This window comes from Pteropus vampyrus, unplaced genomic scaffold (genome assembly GCF_000151845.1).
Source record: "Pteropus vampyrus isolate Shadow unplaced genomic scaffold, Pvam_2.0 Scaffold158, whole genome shotgun sequence".
Taxonomy (NCBI): Eukaryota; Metazoa; Chordata; class Mammalia; order Chiroptera; family Pteropodidae; genus Pteropus; species Pteropus vampyrus.
This window is the reverse complement of record NW_011888939.1, coordinates 214,042-230,334: the sequence shown is the minus strand read 5'-3', so window position 1 is coordinate 230,334 and position 16,293 is coordinate 214,042. Positions and strand designations below refer to the sequence as shown.

At 59.9% G+C, this 16,293-nt stretch overlaps 1 protein-coding gene across 1 annotated transcript; it reads left to right on the top strand.

Moving 5' to 3' along the window:
* The first annotated feature begins 8,557 nt into the window (after positions 1 to 8,557).
* On the top strand, positions 8,558 to 15,718 carry CEL (carboxyl ester lipase). Its single transcript, XM_023536553.1, has 12 exons — positions 8,558 to 8,623; positions 10,255 to 10,405; positions 10,494 to 10,616; positions 10,789 to 10,986; positions 11,524 to 11,654; positions 11,817 to 11,924; positions 12,069 to 12,186; positions 13,351 to 13,537; positions 13,665 to 13,868; positions 14,734 to 14,931; positions 15,241 to 15,555; positions 15,673 to 15,718. The coding sequence occupies exons 1-12, from the start codon at positions 8,558 to 8,560 to the stop codon at positions 15,716 to 15,718; spliced, it is 1,845 nt and encodes a 614-aa protein (XP_023392321.1).
* Positions 15,719 to 16,293: the final 575 nt, after the last annotated feature.

The window sequence follows — 16,293 nt, the reverse complement described above, 5'->3', positions numbered from 1 at the left end:
TTCTGGAAAGCTGTCGTGGAAGTCAGTGAACACGCACAGAAGCGGCGAGCACCGTCATCACGCACCACGTGGCGTCGGCAGTTACGTGTCTCGCCGAACTCGTTGCATCTTCTGCGCCCCTGTGTTTCGGTTCGGGTTTGTCCTGGTGTTTTGCTGGGATTGTTTCCGGAAGCCCCGCTCCTCAGGCTGCATCTCTACCACATCAGGACTGTCGGATGGTCACACCCGACAACCGCAGTTCAGTTTCAAGACCAGCTAGGCAGCTGCGCCCGCCCTGTCAGCGCCGATGTCTGCTCAGTGCCTCTAGTGACGGGGGCGTCGACCAGCAGGTTCGGGTTTTGTCCTCCTTGTCCCTCGGGCTTTTATGTCGTGTTTTTTTGACAGCCATTGATGATTGTCTGGGTCCACTACTTCCTTAGGGGTCGCAAACTACTGATGTGCGAATTCGGCCGTTCTTGCTGCATCTATTAGCTGAAATTCTAGAAAAGACTTTCTCAAATACCCCAGTGTATATGGTTACCCTGAAATACCGTTGGGACTACAAAAGCAGGAAAACGCCTGTGTCCCCCTTCGTTAGTTTTCAGAATGATGAGGCGGCACCCCAGCAATGGCCGGTGGTGACGAGGGAGTTTTTTTTTTTTTTTTTTTAGCTTCTTAGCGAACTCTTAAATTTGTTTCAAGCAACCGCAGCCATGCTTTTTGATGCCCAGCTGGTCCTGTCTTGGGCCTGAGGGTGGCCCGAGGGTGGCCCCAGGTTGGCTACCGTGTCCTCTGGTCTTCTGTGCCCTCTCACTTCCCGGCCACCATGATGACCCAGGACCCTCCTTTGGGTTCCCTGCCACAGACCTGGGCAGCCGTCGCCCCTGGGTGCCCCCCCCGTTCCTTGGCATGGACACAGAGACCCCGGTCTGGGCGCCTGGAGTGGGGGGCGCGGAACTTGTTGCTCCTGAGTTTTCTTCTCGCACTTTTGAATACACACAGCTGGGAAACATGTTTGGTATTTTCTCTTTACAAAGAAGAAAAAATAAATGGCGAGTTCACACAGATATTTCTCAATTAAAATGTGAGACGAGAGGGTTTTACTTCTCTGATCTTATACTTGCTTTTTTCACCTGTGCTGAAAATCTTGCTCACCGAAATTCCAGCATAATTACATATTCTTTCTCCCGTAACATACATATAATATTTTCAAGATAGAGAATATAATCGATCATGTAGTAAATGCTAAAAATTACTAATTTAAATGACAAAGGATTAAATGACATAAAGTGATAAACGACGAGACAGCGAGACTCCTGCGCATGGCTCTGCGCCTTCTCCCTAGGGGACGTCTTGCTGTGGGTGCGTAGTCGCGCCTCCAAGCCGCCTGCAGTCCCCTTTCTCTGGTTCGTGCCACCCACCGTAGGCTCCCTCCCCTTTTTAAACGAACGTTTCTCCGCCTGGAAAAATGTTCAGCATCGCTTCTAGGACACCTCGTAAGCAGAGAGATGTGAGCCATAGACCCCGACATCTACCGCGCGATGAGCTCCTCACACATAGTCTCCCCGAGCAGAGGCGCCACCGGGGTTCAGAGAGGCCGCGACACGTGTCCGGACCGCACAGCTGTGAGGGGAAGCACCTGTGTCTGTCTGATCTGCAGTGTCTGCCTCCCGTGAGGTCAGCACAGGTGTGTTTGCCCTCACGGATTGTGCTCCGACCTGGGGAATTTTTTTTTTTTTTTTTTAAGTATTTGCCTAAGCTGTCTGTGCCATTAAATCAGCTGGGGGAGTCTTCGGCTTTGTCAATTATATCGATTTAGAACTTTGATGCTTCCAGCCTAGACCTTTTGGGAAGCCACAGAACCTGCAAGCACCCAATGGTAGCCACAGAATCTTTCCACGGAAAAGTATGCTTGCCCAGAAACACACATCCAATTTCAGGGGCATCTCAGGCCCCAAGGTCTGTCCTTGAACATCCTAACAGGTCCACGGACCAGGACTCAAAACCCCCATCCTCTCAAATTATTTCCCTGTTCGCTACTTTTAACCTTATTTGACTAGTAAAAAGTAGAAGAAGAATGTGCGCTCATATTATATGTTAATAACTCAGAGGACGGTTGTTTTTATTAAACCAACGCTACGGAATTTATCAAAGATTTCCCCAACTCATGTGAACTTGAAAAGCATTTCAGTTAGTTTCTATACTTCCAAGAGCTTAAAGAGTGCTCTGTGTGTAAGTGCTCATTTCTCTCTAAGCCAATCGGAATAGAGTTCCTGTCAGGGATTTTATAAATTAATATGGTAACACCGTCAGAGGCGGAAAAACCTTACATACGTAACACACACACATGTGCCTTGTAGCTCTCATTCTAAAACTTCAGTCATGAGTCGGTAAAACTGAAACAGACTCACTGGTTTATCTCCCCTTTACGTTTTTATTCAAACTGTGTCCCTGCTCCCATTGGGACACATTAAGGTCACCTGTTTACCAATATTTGTGGAGGAGACTTAAGGCTTCCTTCTGCCCCGGTACATACTCTGCTGGAGGCTGTGGACGGAACGCCAGGTGGCCGAGCACCAGGTGGGAGACACCGGGCAGCTGCCGGGGTGTCCCCAAAGCTGTCAGAGCGAGTGCAATGGCCCTTTTCCCTTTCGGCCTCAGGCAGTTTCTTTCAAGGGTCTGAGTCCCATAAGAACCCTTGATGGGGGAGCAGGGGGGCCTCAAGTGTTAGTGACCGAGGGCCGGAGTTGGAAGGGAGAGGACGGGACAGAGGGAAGGGGCGGGTCAGCGTTTGGTGGGGACGGACGCGGCAAAGGATTCGAGGGAGCTGCGGGGAGGGAGAAGGCGGAGGAGGAAGGCTGAGCAGAAGCTGTGGGCCAGGAGCGGGAGCGGGAGGAGCGTGTTGGAGGAGAGAGCCTGCTGATGTTCCCCGAAGAGGCCAACGAGGTTCCAAATTATCCTCAGCCAGTAAAAAGGGAGCAGACCGAGTTGGTGGAGCCCGCAGTCAGCAGGGGCTGGAGAAGGGATTTTCAGTTAGCGGGAAGCTCTCATGTCTTCACCAACGGTGCCCACGGCTGCCCGCTCTTCATACTAATGAGCAGAGGAAGTGGGGACTAACTCAGGGCGAGGGCAGCCTCTTCAAACCATTTAACCCCAGACCATTTATCTGGGACCAACGCTAGCTTCTGGAGTATACTCCGAACTGTAAGAATTGAATCTGTGCTTGCTGTGCCTCGGTGGGCTGTCACCCAGAGCAATGGCTCGGGAGTCGGACCCACTGGTAGTTCCCTGATCAACCGGGAGTGTAGACAGACTCTTTGGAGGTGTGTACTCGGGGCCACGGGTGAGAGGCCCAGGGGTCCAGTGATGAATCTGATCCCAGCTGAGTCACAGCGTCGTAACCACCCCGATAACCAGAGCAGGACACTAAAGTGGTAGACGCAGATTTTATTCAGGACAATTGCAATGGAGAAAAGACTTCAGTACAGAACCGAGCTGAGTTCGCACAGTGTGGCCATGTGGGAATTGATAGCCAAGGAGCGTGTGCATGTGTGTGTGCGTGTGTGTGTGCATGTGCGTGTGCGTGTGCGTGTGCGCGTGTGTGTCCATGGATGGAAATCACCACTAGGAACTTAGGGATAAGGGACATTCTGGCTAGACTGACCCAGCAGGATTTTTGCTGAAGACAGGCGGGCGGGATCAGACATCACCTGCGGGTGGGTCGGGGGTGGTGGTGGTTCAGGAGCCTGATCAGATGGAGGGTGATCACATGCAGAGGCTGAGGGCTTCTGGCTAAACCCACTCAGCAAGATTCCTGCTCAGAATGGATGACGTAGAGGTACCTGGCTGAAGAAGACTTCCAAGGAGGCCGAGCAGGCTGTGGTCAAGGAGACAGTGTGTCAGACCTCAGACACTGGCCAAATCGTTTCTGGATGAAACGACTCCCTAAAGTCAGTTGTCTAAAGCAGGACTAACTGAGGAACACATTCCACAAGTTAGCCAAGAAGCCAGCTGGCGATATGTCTTATTGGTCGGACAATATTAGTCTTCTGGATATTTCTGGGAATGCTCACTCAGTGTTTATTGATCGCCTGCTCCGTGCAGGACTGTGTGGGGCCCCTTACTGTTAAATAAACAAGTAAAACGAAGCCCCCCCACCCCCCGCCACCTGTCTTCCCTCTTTGATCACTATAGATAACCCTGCGCCGAACACTCCTGAGCCCACAGGGGTCCCCCTCCTCCATAGTCAGAATTACTTCCTTTCGAATGTGTTCTCAGAGTTGGAATAACTGGGCAAAAGAACGTCGTGACAAATGCACTTCTCTGTCCATCGCGGCACCCCTCAAAGCCTTTGCTCTCCTGGTCCGCACACCCCCAGCTGATGCCACACTGGGCAGCCCAGCTCCTTCCCCGTGTCCTAAATCCTCCCTCCCATTTATTGGCCGCCCACCCCTTTGCACCTACATTACAAAAGATGTGGGCCTGGATCAGGCAGGCAGACAGGCGGGCAGACAGGCAGACGAACTGACCTGTATCGATAGATCCATGTGGGCTTTGGTGACAGCCACAGGCATGACGAGATCAGAGCTGTGGCCTGCATGAGAAGCACCCGCTTCGGGGCGGCAAAGGGGCCCCATCCAAGGGGCCGTTGGCCTAGAAGGGCTCTGGCTGTCCCCTGGCCCCTGAATGTAGCGCCGTCACTGGAGATGGCTGTGGGGCCAAACTCTTCAGAGGCAAGGACCTTAGGCCCTGTCTCTGGCGGTCTTGCACTTTTTAATGACCTTCTCTGGTGACTAGAGTAGAAGACATTCACTGAGAGGAGACATTCCCCGTCGCTATGGTCCCATAGCTCTGGGCTCCATCTTTCTGTGTCTCCGTCCCTCTCTCTGCGTCTGTCTGTCTCTGTCTCTTCTCTGCCTGCGTGTGCCACAGGGTTTTCGCTGGGTGCGTTTCAGGCCCTTCCTTTTCCCGGGAAAGCCCACCGGGCTGGGCTAGAGCCCCTCTCCCGGGCCCCGGGGCCCCGCTGCGCCTCTTGCCTTCCCACCCCAAGACTCATCATGCTGAAGGTGTGGTCTCCCCCACAGCCCGAGGGCAGGATCGCCTTGTGTTGCTCTGGGTCCCCACACCCAGCTCAGACCACACACCAGTGGGCCCCCAGTAACAGAGGGCAGCCACACTGGCTACCCTGTAGCACTAAGTCATTTCTGTCACGGAGGTCATATGTCCAGTCCCCGATAAACTCCTCCTGTTGACCTGGAGGTGCGGCGGGCAAGCAGGGCATGGAGACAAAGCATGCCCACTTCTCTGAGGGTGAAACCAAGGCCTTGTGCGTGAGCCAGAACACAGGGCACCGTGCGCCCTGCCGCGCTTGCAGCCCCGGCCCTGTGCCACCTGCTTATTCCCAAGCAGGCAGTAATCTGCACAGGTGCACTGTGGGCACTGAGGCACCTGGGAGCAGCCGGCCGTGGGAAAGCTGGACCGTTGCTGCCGCCGTGTGTGTGTGCCCATGCATGCCTGCCTGCACGACCTTGGCCCAATCTGAGCCCGGCTGGAAATGGCAGCTGTCTCCTGGCTCCGGGTATACTGTCTGGAGTGTGGCCAGCCTCGGGGAAGGGTCAGAGGTAGGAGGAGGGGAAAGGGATCCTCTGTAGGCAGCTGCCAACTTGGGCTCCCAGCTGGCTCCAGCCCCATAAATACCCGCGGGCCGGAGGCAGAACCACCCAGAGGCAGGCACGCACCATGGGACACCTGCGGCTGGTCGTCTTGGGCCTCACCTGCTGCTTGGCAGTAGTGAACGGGGCAAAGGTAAGTGACTGCCCAGCACAGGAGGCAGGGGACCCTCTCTCCTGCTCGACCAGCTCTGGACACTGTGGGGACAGGCCAGGAGGAGGGCAGACAGACAGACGAGTCACCGGCAGAAAGAGCCAGCCTGAGAAAGAGAACCAGTGCCGGTCACGGCAGCGTTCCTGGGCACCGACTCCGTGCTTCGTGCATTCTCATCCACACGGTGACTTGGGAGCAGATAAAATACAGGACGCCCAGCGACATGTGAATTTCATAAACCACGAGTCATTTGGGGTACGGATATGGTCCACGCGCTGTTTAGGATATGCTTATGCTAACAACAAAAAATTCATTGTTTATCTGAAATTCCAGTGTCACTGGGCATCTTGCATTTTTATTTGCTGAGTCTGGATGTTACTCGCAACGTCCCTTTGGCCGCTTCCTCTCTCCAGGGATGTCGATGTGCCCTTCTTGCAGAAGGGGAGACGAGGGTCCCGAGCAGGCGAGCGATTTGCCCGACATCACACAGCCCCTAGCGTCTGAACGAGAACCTGAAACCCGGCCCAGTGCAGCCCGGGGCCTGGCTCCCAGCATAACCCCCTTCTCCCGAGATGGCTCCCACTCGTCTGCCTGCTAGTGGCCAGGTCCCCTCCAGGGAGAGAGTCAGGCCTCTGGGGCATCTCTAAGCTCTGCCCTCCCTAATTGTCCCCCACACCCCGTGGGCGCGAGGGCCATGGCAGAGGAGGGCTTCCAGGACAGAAACCTCAACAGCTACAAGTAGGCTTTAACGGGGGATCCCAGCCCCCCACCATGCTGCTCTCCGGCCCGCTGCTTCTCCACCCCTCATCTTGCTCTCAGGCCCTGCCCTCAGCACCCCTGCCGCCCCTGGGCTCTGGAGGTTCAGGTACTGGTCCTGGGCCCCTTCTGCTACCGAGAGGAGGTCACCCTTCTTCTTTGGGGACATCCTTTTCTGGTGTTCTCAGCCCTGCTCCAGCAGCCAGTGCGAGGGCTGGACACACTGCGGAGGTTCTGATGGCCTGGGGGCAGGGGCCCTTCCCAGCAGGGAGCACGGGGCCTGTGAGGAACTGAAACCTGGCCACTGCCTCCAGGCCAGCTAGGCACCCTGCGGGAGGCTGCCGTGCGGGAAGCTGGGGGGAGGAAGGAAAAAGCAGGCCCTCCCGCCCGCAGCCGAGGGAGCTCACGGCTGAGCATGAAGCATTCAGTGCATATGAAGCATCTACGCCTGCTGGCAGCTGGACGAGCTACCAGGCCAAGAGAAAGACACTACTGTCACCCATCTGACAGATGGGGAAAATGAGGCTCGTGGTCACAGCTAGGCGGCCATAGCCAGAATCCAAACCTCCTCCCTGTCTCTCCCAGCCGTGTCGAAAGGCTTCCCTGAGCAAAATCACGCTGTCCGAACCAGCTTCCTCTGAGATTCAGGGATGCCCCCGGCGGGAGTGGTGGGGTGGCGGCAAGCCAATCCGTCACCAACACAGGCGAGTGGCAGGGGTCCTGGTCTCAGGGCAGACTGGTTCCTCCTCGAAGCCGTCTCTGAGGAGCTCCTGGGCCCCCCGGGGCCTGCTCGGGCCAGCCCGACTCCCAGTGGGACCCCCAGCCCGAATGCCATGCCAGCCCGCCTCTCCCCGCAGCTGGGCTCGGTGTACACAGAAGGGGGCTTCGTGGAAGGCGTCAACAAGAAGCTCGGCCTCTTTGGCGACTATGTGGACATCTTCAAGGGCATCCCGTTCGCTGCCCCCCCCAAGACCCTGGAGAACCCCCAGAGACACCCCGGCTGGCAAGGTGGGAGCGGCGGACGCTGGGCAGCGCTGGCGGCTGGGCTGGCATCCACGGACTGTTGTCCTCACTCAGGCCCTGTGGCCACCTGCAGGGATCCTGAAGGCCACGGGCTTCAAGAAGCGATGCCTGCAGATCACCATCACCCAGGACAACACCCTCGGGGCAGAAGACTGCCTCTACCTCAACATCTGGGTCCCCCAGGGCAAGAAGGAAGGTCGGTGTGTCCTCCCGTGCCCCCCAGCTCCCCGCGCCTGGCCAAAGGCCCCAGCTTTGCCTCTCGGTCGTCTCTGGGGCCCCAGAGCTAAACTTCCCCGAAATCAGCACCAAGCAGGGAGGGGAGTGGGAAGGGGGCACTTGGGGTCATCAGCTTGCTCCCCCTGCCTCAGTGTCCCGGGACCTGCCGGTCATGATCTGGATCTACGGAGGTGCCTTCCTCTTCGGGTCCAGCCAAGGGCCCAACTTCCTCAGCAACTACCTGTCCAGTCCCCGATAAACTCCTCCTGTTGACCTGGAGGTGCGGCGGGCAAGCAGGGCATGGAGACAAAGCATGCCCACTTCCCTGAGGGTGAAACCAAGGCCTAGTGCGTGAGCCAGAACACAGGGCACCGTGCGCCCGGCCGCGCTTGCAGCCCCGGCCCTGTGCCACCTGCTTACTCCCAAGCAGGCAGTAATCTGCACAGGTGCACTGTGGGCACTGAGGCACCTGGGAGCAGCCGGCCATGGGAAAGCTGGACCGTTGCTGCCGCCGTGTGTGTGTGCCCATGCATGCCTGCCTGCACGACCTTGGCCCAATCTGAGCCCGGCTGGAAATGGCAGCTGTCTCCTGGCTCCGGGTATACTGTCTGGAGTGTGGCCAGCCTCGGGGAAGGGTCAGAGGTAGGAGGAGGGGAAAGGGATCCTCTGTAGGCAGCTGCCAACTTGGGCTCCCAGCTGGCTCCAGCCCCATAAATACCCGCGGGCCGGAGGCAGAACCACCCAGAGGCAGGCACGCACCATGGGACACCTGCGGCTGGTCGTCTTGGGCCTCACCTGCTGCTTGGCAGTAGTGAACGGGGCAAAGGTAAGTGACTGCCCAGCACAGGAGGCAGGGGACCCTCTCTCCTGCTCGACCAGCTCTGGACACTGTGGGGACAGGCCAGGAGGAGGGCAGACAGACAGACGAGTCACCGGCAGAAAGAGCCAGCCTGAGAAAGAGAACCAGTGCCGGTCACGGCAGCGTTCCTGGGCACCGACTCCGTGCTTCGTGCATTCTCATCCACACGGTGACTTGGGAGCAGATAAAATACAGGACGCCCAGCGACATGTGAATTTCATAAACCACGAGTCATTTGGGGTACGGATATGGTCCACGCGCTGTTTAGGATATGCTTATGCTAACAACAAAAAATTCATTGTTTATCTGAAATTCCAGTGTCACTGGGCATCTTGCATTTTTATTTGCTGAGTCTGGATGTTACTCGCAACGTCCCTTTGGCCGCTTCCTCTCTCCAGGGATGTCGATGTGCCCTTCTTGCAGAAGGGGAGACGAGGGTCCCGAGCAGGCGAGCGATTTGCCCGACATCACACAGCCCCTAGCGTCTGAACGAGAACCTGAAACCCGGCCCAGTGCAGCCCGGGGCCTGGCTCCCAGCATAACCCCCTTCTCCCGAGATGGCTCCCACTCGTCTGCCTGCTAGTGGCCAGGTCCCCTCCAGGGAGAGAGTCAGGCCTCTGGGGCATCTCTAAGCTCTGCCCTCCCTAATTGTCCCCCACACCCCGTGGGCGCGAGGGCCATGGCAGAGGAGGGCTTCCAGGACAGAAACCTCAACAGCTACAAGTAGGCTTTAACGGGGGATCCCAGCCCCCCACCATGCTGCTCTCCGGCCCGCTGCTTCTCCACCCCTCATCTTGCTCTCAGGCCCTGCCCTCAGCACCCCTGCCGCCCCTGGGCTCTGGAGGTTCAGGTACTGGTCCTGGGCCCCTTCTGCTACCGAGAGGAGGTCACCCTTCTTCTTTGGGGACATCCTTTTCTGGTGTTCTCAGCCCTGCTCCAGCAGCCAGTGCGAGGGCTGGACACACTGCGGAGGTTCTGATGGCCTGGGGGCAGGGGCCCTTCCCAGCAGGGAGCACGGGGCCTGTGAGGAACTGAAACCTGGCCACTGCCTCCAGGCCAGCTAGGCACCCTGCGGGAGGCTGCCGTGCGGGAAGCTGGGGGGAGGAAGGAAAAAGCAGGCCCTCCCGCCCGCAGCCGAGGGAGCTCACGGCTGAGCATGAAGCATTCAGTGCATATGAAGCATCTACGCCTGCTGGCAGCTGGACGAGCTACCAGGCCAAGAGAAAGACACTACTGTCACCCATCTGACAGATGGGGAAAATGAGGCTCGTGGTCACAGCTAGGCGGCCATAGCCAGAATCCAAACCTCCTCCCTGTCTCTCCCAGCCGTGTCGAAAGGCTTCCCTGAGCAAAATCACGCTGTCCGAACCAGCTTCCTCTGAGATTCGGGGATGCCCCCGGCGGGAGTGGTGGGGTGGCGGCAAGCCAATCCGTCACCAACACAGGCGAGTGGCAGGGGTCCTGGTCTCAGGGCAGACTGGTTCCTCCTCGAAGCCGTCTCTGAGGAGCTCCTGGGCCCCCCGGGGCCTGCTCGGGCCAGCCCGACTCCCAGTGGGACCCCCAGCCCGAATGCCATGCCGGCCTGCCTCTCCCCGCAGCTGGGCTCGGTGTACACAGAAGGGGGCTTCGTGGAAGGCGTCAACAAGAAGCTCGGCCTCTTTGGCGACTATGTGGACATCTTCAAGGGCATCCCGTTCGCTGCCCCCCCCAAGACCCTGGAGAACCCCCAGAGACACCCCGGCTGGCAAGGTGGGAGCGGCGGACGCTGGGCAGCGCTGGCGGCTGGGCTGGCATCCACGGACTGTTGTCCTCACTCAGGCCCTGTGGCCACCTGCAGGGATCCTGAAGGCCACGGGCTTCAAGAAGCGATGCCTGCAGATCACCATCACCCAGGACAACACCCTCGGGGCAGAAGACTGCCTCTACCTCAACATCTGGGTCCCCCAGGGCAAGAAGGAAGGTCGGTGTGTCCTCCCGTGCCCCCCAGCTCCCCGCGCCTGGCCAAAGGCCCCAGCTTTGCCTCTCGGTCGTCTCTGGGGCCCCAGAGCTAAACTTCCCCGAAATCAGCACCAAGCAGGGAGGGGAGTGGGAAGGGGGCACTTCGGGTCATCAGCTTGCTCCCCCTGCCTCAGTGTCCCGGGACCTGCCGGTCATGATCTGGATCTACGGAGGTGCCTTCCTCTTCGGGTCCAGCCAAGGGCCCAACTTCCTCAGCAACTACCTGTACGATGGGGAGGAGTTAGCCACACGGGGCAACGTCATCGTGGTCACCTTCAACTACCGCGTCGGAACCCTGGGCTTCCTCAGCACCGGGGACCCCAACCTGCCAGGTCTGCCGGGCACCTCGGGTGTGGGGGTGGGGGAGTCTAGTGGGGGCACCCCTCAGCTCCCCTCCTGACAGCACCCCAGAAAGGCCCAGAATCCTGTTTGCAGGGCCAGGGAGCACGAGACGGTGTGTGAGATGCAAGAAGCCCTTGGCAGTCGCAGGGGAAGAGAGAGAGGTCCCCAGACAGACAGACAGACAGACAGACTGACAGACGGAGACCCTGAGAGGGACCGGGGAGCAGGGACAGCAAGCCGCGTGAAAGAGACGGAAGACGAGACATCGAGGTGGCGTCTGGGGGAACGCGCGCTACAGGACAGACGGACGGTGGGGACTATGGCAGGGAGGGAGAGACGAGCAGTCTGGCTCCCCTGCTCCGTACGCCCACCCTGCCCGACCCCCCATGCCCTCCAGCCTCCTAAGGGTCCACCGTGCGCCACCCTGGGGCTCGACCGGGCCTCCCTCCCAGCACGTGGACCGTGTGCCTCGAGTGCACCCCCAGCCCCGGCAGCGGCCCCTGACAGAGCGCCCCTCCCCGCCCCAGGTAACTACGGCCTTCGAGACCAGCACATGGCCATCGCGTGGGTGAAGCGGAACATTGCGGCCTTCGGGGGGGACCCCGACAACATCACCATCTTTGGGGAATCAGCTGGAGGTGCCAGCGTCTCTCTGCAGGTCTGGGGACCCCAGGAGGGGAGGGCCTATCCCCAAGGCTGTGGGAGGGAGCCGACGGGGGCCGAGAGCACCAGGGCCGCAGCTGGCGTCCTGGCTGTCCTGGGCCCAGTCCTCGGGCAGGTAAGGCGAGCCTTGGTGACAGGACCTCTGTGTGTCCCGCAGACCCTCTCTCCCTACAACAAGGGCCTCATCCGGCGAGCCATCAGCGAGAGCGGCGTGGGGCTGAGCCCCTGGGCCATCCAGAAGAAGCCTCTCTTCTGGGCCAGAAGGGTAGGAAGGAGCTGCGGTGGGTGGGGGAGGGGCTCGGCGTCGATGTCGGGGGAGGGGGCGTCCTCCTTTCCGCTCTCTGTCCTGTACCCTGTTGTCCTCTGCCCCAGCACCGGCCTCACCTGCCTGTCTCCCCACAACCCCCAGATCGCCCAGAAGGTGGGCTGCCCCGTGGACAATACTGCCAGGATGGCCAGGTGTCTGAAGATCACCGACCCACGGGCCCTGACGCTGGCCTATAAGATACCCCTGGCGAGCTTGGAGTGTGAGTGGGGGCTGCCGGGCGGGGCTCACGGGGGCACCACGCGCGGGGAGGGCCACGCTCCTGGAGGAGAGGAAGTGCCAGGCCTGAGGTCTGGCCCCTTCACCAGCTCACTGGGGTCCCTCAGCGGCTCCAGGCCGCCAGACCTCCGGGGCCTTGCCTGTGAGGAAAGGAGGGGCCATTCTTCCCTCCTCTCCTCCGTGGGTCAGGACCCCGTTGAGAAGCTCATGAACCTCTGGGCCCACCCTCCGACGAGGCGCACGGTGTTAGAGACCCCAGACCGAGGGTCTTTGTGCTCGATGGCCATGCTTTCCTCCGCTCATTCCTTCAACTCACTGAGCACCTGCTGTGGCATTTGGCCCTACCAGCTCTGCTCCTCTGCACCCCACGAAGCCTCGGGGGGCCCCATCGGCGAAGCCTAGGAGCGTCCCCGTCATAGGCCCGGGAGATTGGGGTTCTCTCTTGCTCGTTCTTCTAAGGCAAAGGACAAAGGGGGCCTTCATTTAGATTCCACCCATTGTGAATCAAGCCCCAAGGGCGAGGCGGAAGGGAACCGAAGCCAACGATATGGCCCCAAATGCAAACCAGCCATTTCCTGAGCTGGCGGGACAGCGGGCGGGGCCCGACCAAGGCCCGTGCGTCCGGCTCCGAGCCAGCTATCGGGGTCAGCTCCAGAGTCCGGAGGGCAATGTGGGCCTCACGCGGTTCCTGGCTAGCAGACCAGAACCCGGATGGAACAAAGTCCTCCCTCTCCATCGCCCCTTAACTGCTTCTAGGTCTCCCCGTTCCTGATCTTGGCCCGGTGAGAAGGGAGGGAGCAGAAGGGACGCCCCCAGCTGCGAGAGGACAGGCTTGGCGTCTAGCCCAGGGGTTCTCAGCCTGGGAGACTCTGCCCCAGGGATCACGTGGCAGAGTCTGGAGACAGCTTGGGTTTTCACACTGGGGAGAAAGTCCTCCTGTCATCCAGTGGATCGGGGCCAGGGATGCTGCCAAACACCCTACGGGAGCAGGATGGCCCCCAGGCCACAGGACTCTCCTTCCCCGAGATCGGGAGTGACAGGCTGAGGACCCCGGTCCTGATCAAAGGGGGCAGGGGCTCCTCACCGAGGCCTCGGGGACAAGCGGGCGGGCACGGGAAGGTGCGAGGACCTGCCGCTCGGCTTGCAGATCCCGTATTGCAGTATTTGGGCTTCACCCCCGTCATTGATGGAGACTTCATCCCCGACGACCCCGTCAACCTGTACGCCAACGCGGCCGACATCGACTACGTCGCTGGCACCAACAACATAGACGGCCACCTCTTTGCCAGCATTGACGTGCCGGCCATCAACAAGAAGAAGCAGCCTGTCACGGAGTAAGGGGAGAGCGGGCCCCAGGGCGGAGGCCGAGGGCAGCTGGGGGAGGAGGTCAGTGCCGTGTCGGGGGCCGTCCGCGGCCCCCAGCACTGGGTGGAGGGTCCACGGCCGGCTCGGTCCCTGCAGGGAGGACTTCTTCAAGCTGGTCAGTGGATTCACCATCGCCAAGGGACTCAGGGGCGCCAACGCCACCTTCGACTTCTACACGGCCCCGTGGGCCAACGACTCGTCTCAGGAGGTCAGGAAGAAGACCGTGGTGGACTTAGAGACCGACATCCTCTTCCTGATGTCCACGGAGATCGCCCTGGCCCAGCACAGAGCCAATGCCAAGTGAGGACCTGGGCGGGGTGAGGCTCCCCCAGGGTCACGCACCTGCCCGCCAAGGCCTCGAGGGCGGGAGGCTCACAGGCTTCCGGGGGACCTGGGAATGCCATGCCTAGGTCCCCACCTGTGCCTGGGTCCCCACCTGTGCCTGGGTCCCCATCTGTGCCTACACCAGCCACTTTGCCGGGCCTGACAAGACCTGAGGAGGTCCCTCCTTCCTCCCAGCCTTGGGGGGGCTTTACGGACCCTCCCTCACCCCGCAGCCCTGCCTACCGCAAGGCTCTTGCGTCCACCTTCCATCCCTCATGCTGGGCAGAAGCAGAGAACTTGGAACGATGGACTCTTTTGTGGGTTTTGACTTTGCCAACTTTCAAATCAACTTAAGCTTGTGGCCACATTAAAAAAACTTCCACATAATAATGGGCAATGAAAGTAGGAAGACAGAATTCTACCTAGGAACCTAGGATGAAAACTATGCTGCAACTGAACAGTAAATTTAGCTCCGAGCTTCCTGTCAGCCAAGGCAAAAAGGGAAACATCTGAGTGCACGTACCTCGTCCTATCAGATGAAGAACACGAATTCACTTGCAGAGAAAAAAATTCTTTCTTGATAGCCGAATTACAGGAAGACGGCGCCTCAGTGTGTTTTGTGAAGTACAAACACAGTTGCAATCATAGAACCCGTGACATGCGTGAATTTGGCCCACAGCTTCACCCTCCCTGGGTGTCAGGGTCCCAGGTTCTTCCTGAGTCGGAGGGAATTCCCAGCCCCTGCCCCTCCCCCATGGTCTCCCTCCGGGGTCCATCTCCGGGCTGGGTGGCCCCAGGTGAGCACCCTGCTAACCTGGGCGGTCTGCCCTCCCCTCCTCAGGAGCGCCAAGACCTACAGCTACCTGTTCTCGTATCCCGCTCTGATGTTTCTGCACCCCAACTGGGTGGGGGCCGACCACGGCAACGACATCCCGTATGTCTTTGGGAAGCCCTTTTCCTCCCCGCTGGGCTACCAGGCCCAGGACAGGGCTGTCTCCAAGACCTTGATCGCCTACTGGACCAACTTTGCCAGAAACGGGTAAGGCGGGGGTGAGCCTGAGCCTGGGGCCCCCTGCCACCTTGGCTGTGCACGCCTGGGTTCCAGCTCCTGTCCCCTCACTTACATTTACCCTCCCTGAGCCTCAGGACCCCCGCCTGCGTGTGAGGGTGAGAGCTGCTGGCTGGGCCCCAGCCTGTACCCCGAAGCTGGAGAGGCGCCCTCATGGGTCGGGTCAGCACAGAGGCAGAGGACGGCCCGGGCTAGCCGGGGCCGAGCCGGGCCGGGGCACAGGTCTCCAGCCTCCCGTGAGCTCCCAGCCCCCAGCCAGCCTTTTTGCTCCCTCTGCAGGGACCCTAACATGGGCAACTTGTCTGTGCCCACGCGCTGGGAACCCTACACCCTGGAAAGCGGCAACTACCTGGAGATCAAGAAGATGAACGACATTTCCGTGAAACAGCACCTCAGGACCAACTACCTGCGCTACTGGACACTGACCTACCAGGCACTGCCCACGGTGAACGGAGAGGGGGCCGCCCCCACGCCCCCCACAAACGACTCCGATGTCACCCCCGCGACACCCACAGACGACTCCGATGTCACCCCCGCGTCCCCCCCAGACGACTCTGATGTCACCCCCGCGCCCCCCCCAGACGACTCCAAGGCCTCCCCCGTGCCTCCCCCAGAAGACTCCGAGGCCTCCCCCGCGCCCCCCACGCGCGTCTCTGACGCTGCACCTGTGCCCCCCACCCGTGACTCTGACGCTGCACCTGTGCCCACGATGGGTGACTCTGAGGGGGCTCAGATGCCTGTAGTCATTGGCTTCTAATGTCCTCGGCCCCCAGAAGCCCCTGCTGGGATGCCAGGGGGCCCACCCCGTCCTGAGCTCTCCCTGAATAAAGCCTCGTCTCCCAGCCTGGTGTCCTTCTTTGCTCCCACCACCCGCCTGGAGGAAGGCGGGCCTCAGTGACGGTTAGGGTGCCGGCCCCAGGCCCAGTGCACTTCCGATCTGTCAGGCTCCAGCTCCAGGAAGTGGACGTTTCAGAGGAGGCTTGGAGAAGCGTCAGAGCCAGGGCTGGGACCCAGGCCTGGGTCTCTCCATGCCAGGCTGCTGGCTCTGAGGGGCTCGGCTCGGCCCAAACAGTGGGCGGGGTTGATGGCGGCTGCGGCTCAGCGGAGCCAGGCTCTGCAGGCCGTGGCCTCCTCTGGACCATGGAGTCCAGCCACAGCCAAGTCCGCTGGAGCGTGGGGAACGGCCTCTGCTCTAACCGGGGCCGAGGAAACCAGCCGGGGAAGAGAAATGGATTCTGCCTCCAGCTGGGTCTGAGTCAGAGAATAAAGCATCACACGAGAACGTCAGAAGCAAACGGGCAAGACGGCCGGACACTGGGTCCCCTGCCAGCA

What these genes read in the sequence shown, in the direction of transcription:
- CEL (XM_023536553.1), top strand. Translation starts at nt 8,558, where the DNA reads ATGGGACACCTGCGGCTGGTCGTCTTGGGCCTCACCTGCTGCTTGGCA. An exon ending in GAGACACCCCGGCTGGCAAG is followed by an intron (nt 10,406 to 10,493) that starts GTGGGAGCGGCG and finishes GGCCACCTGCAG; the next exon opens with GGATCCTGAAGGCCACGGGC. An exon ending in CTCTCTTCTGGGCCAGAAGG is followed by an intron (nt 11,925 to 12,068) that starts GTAGGAAGGAGC and finishes CACAACCCCCAG; the next exon opens with ATCGCCCAGAAGGTGGGCTG.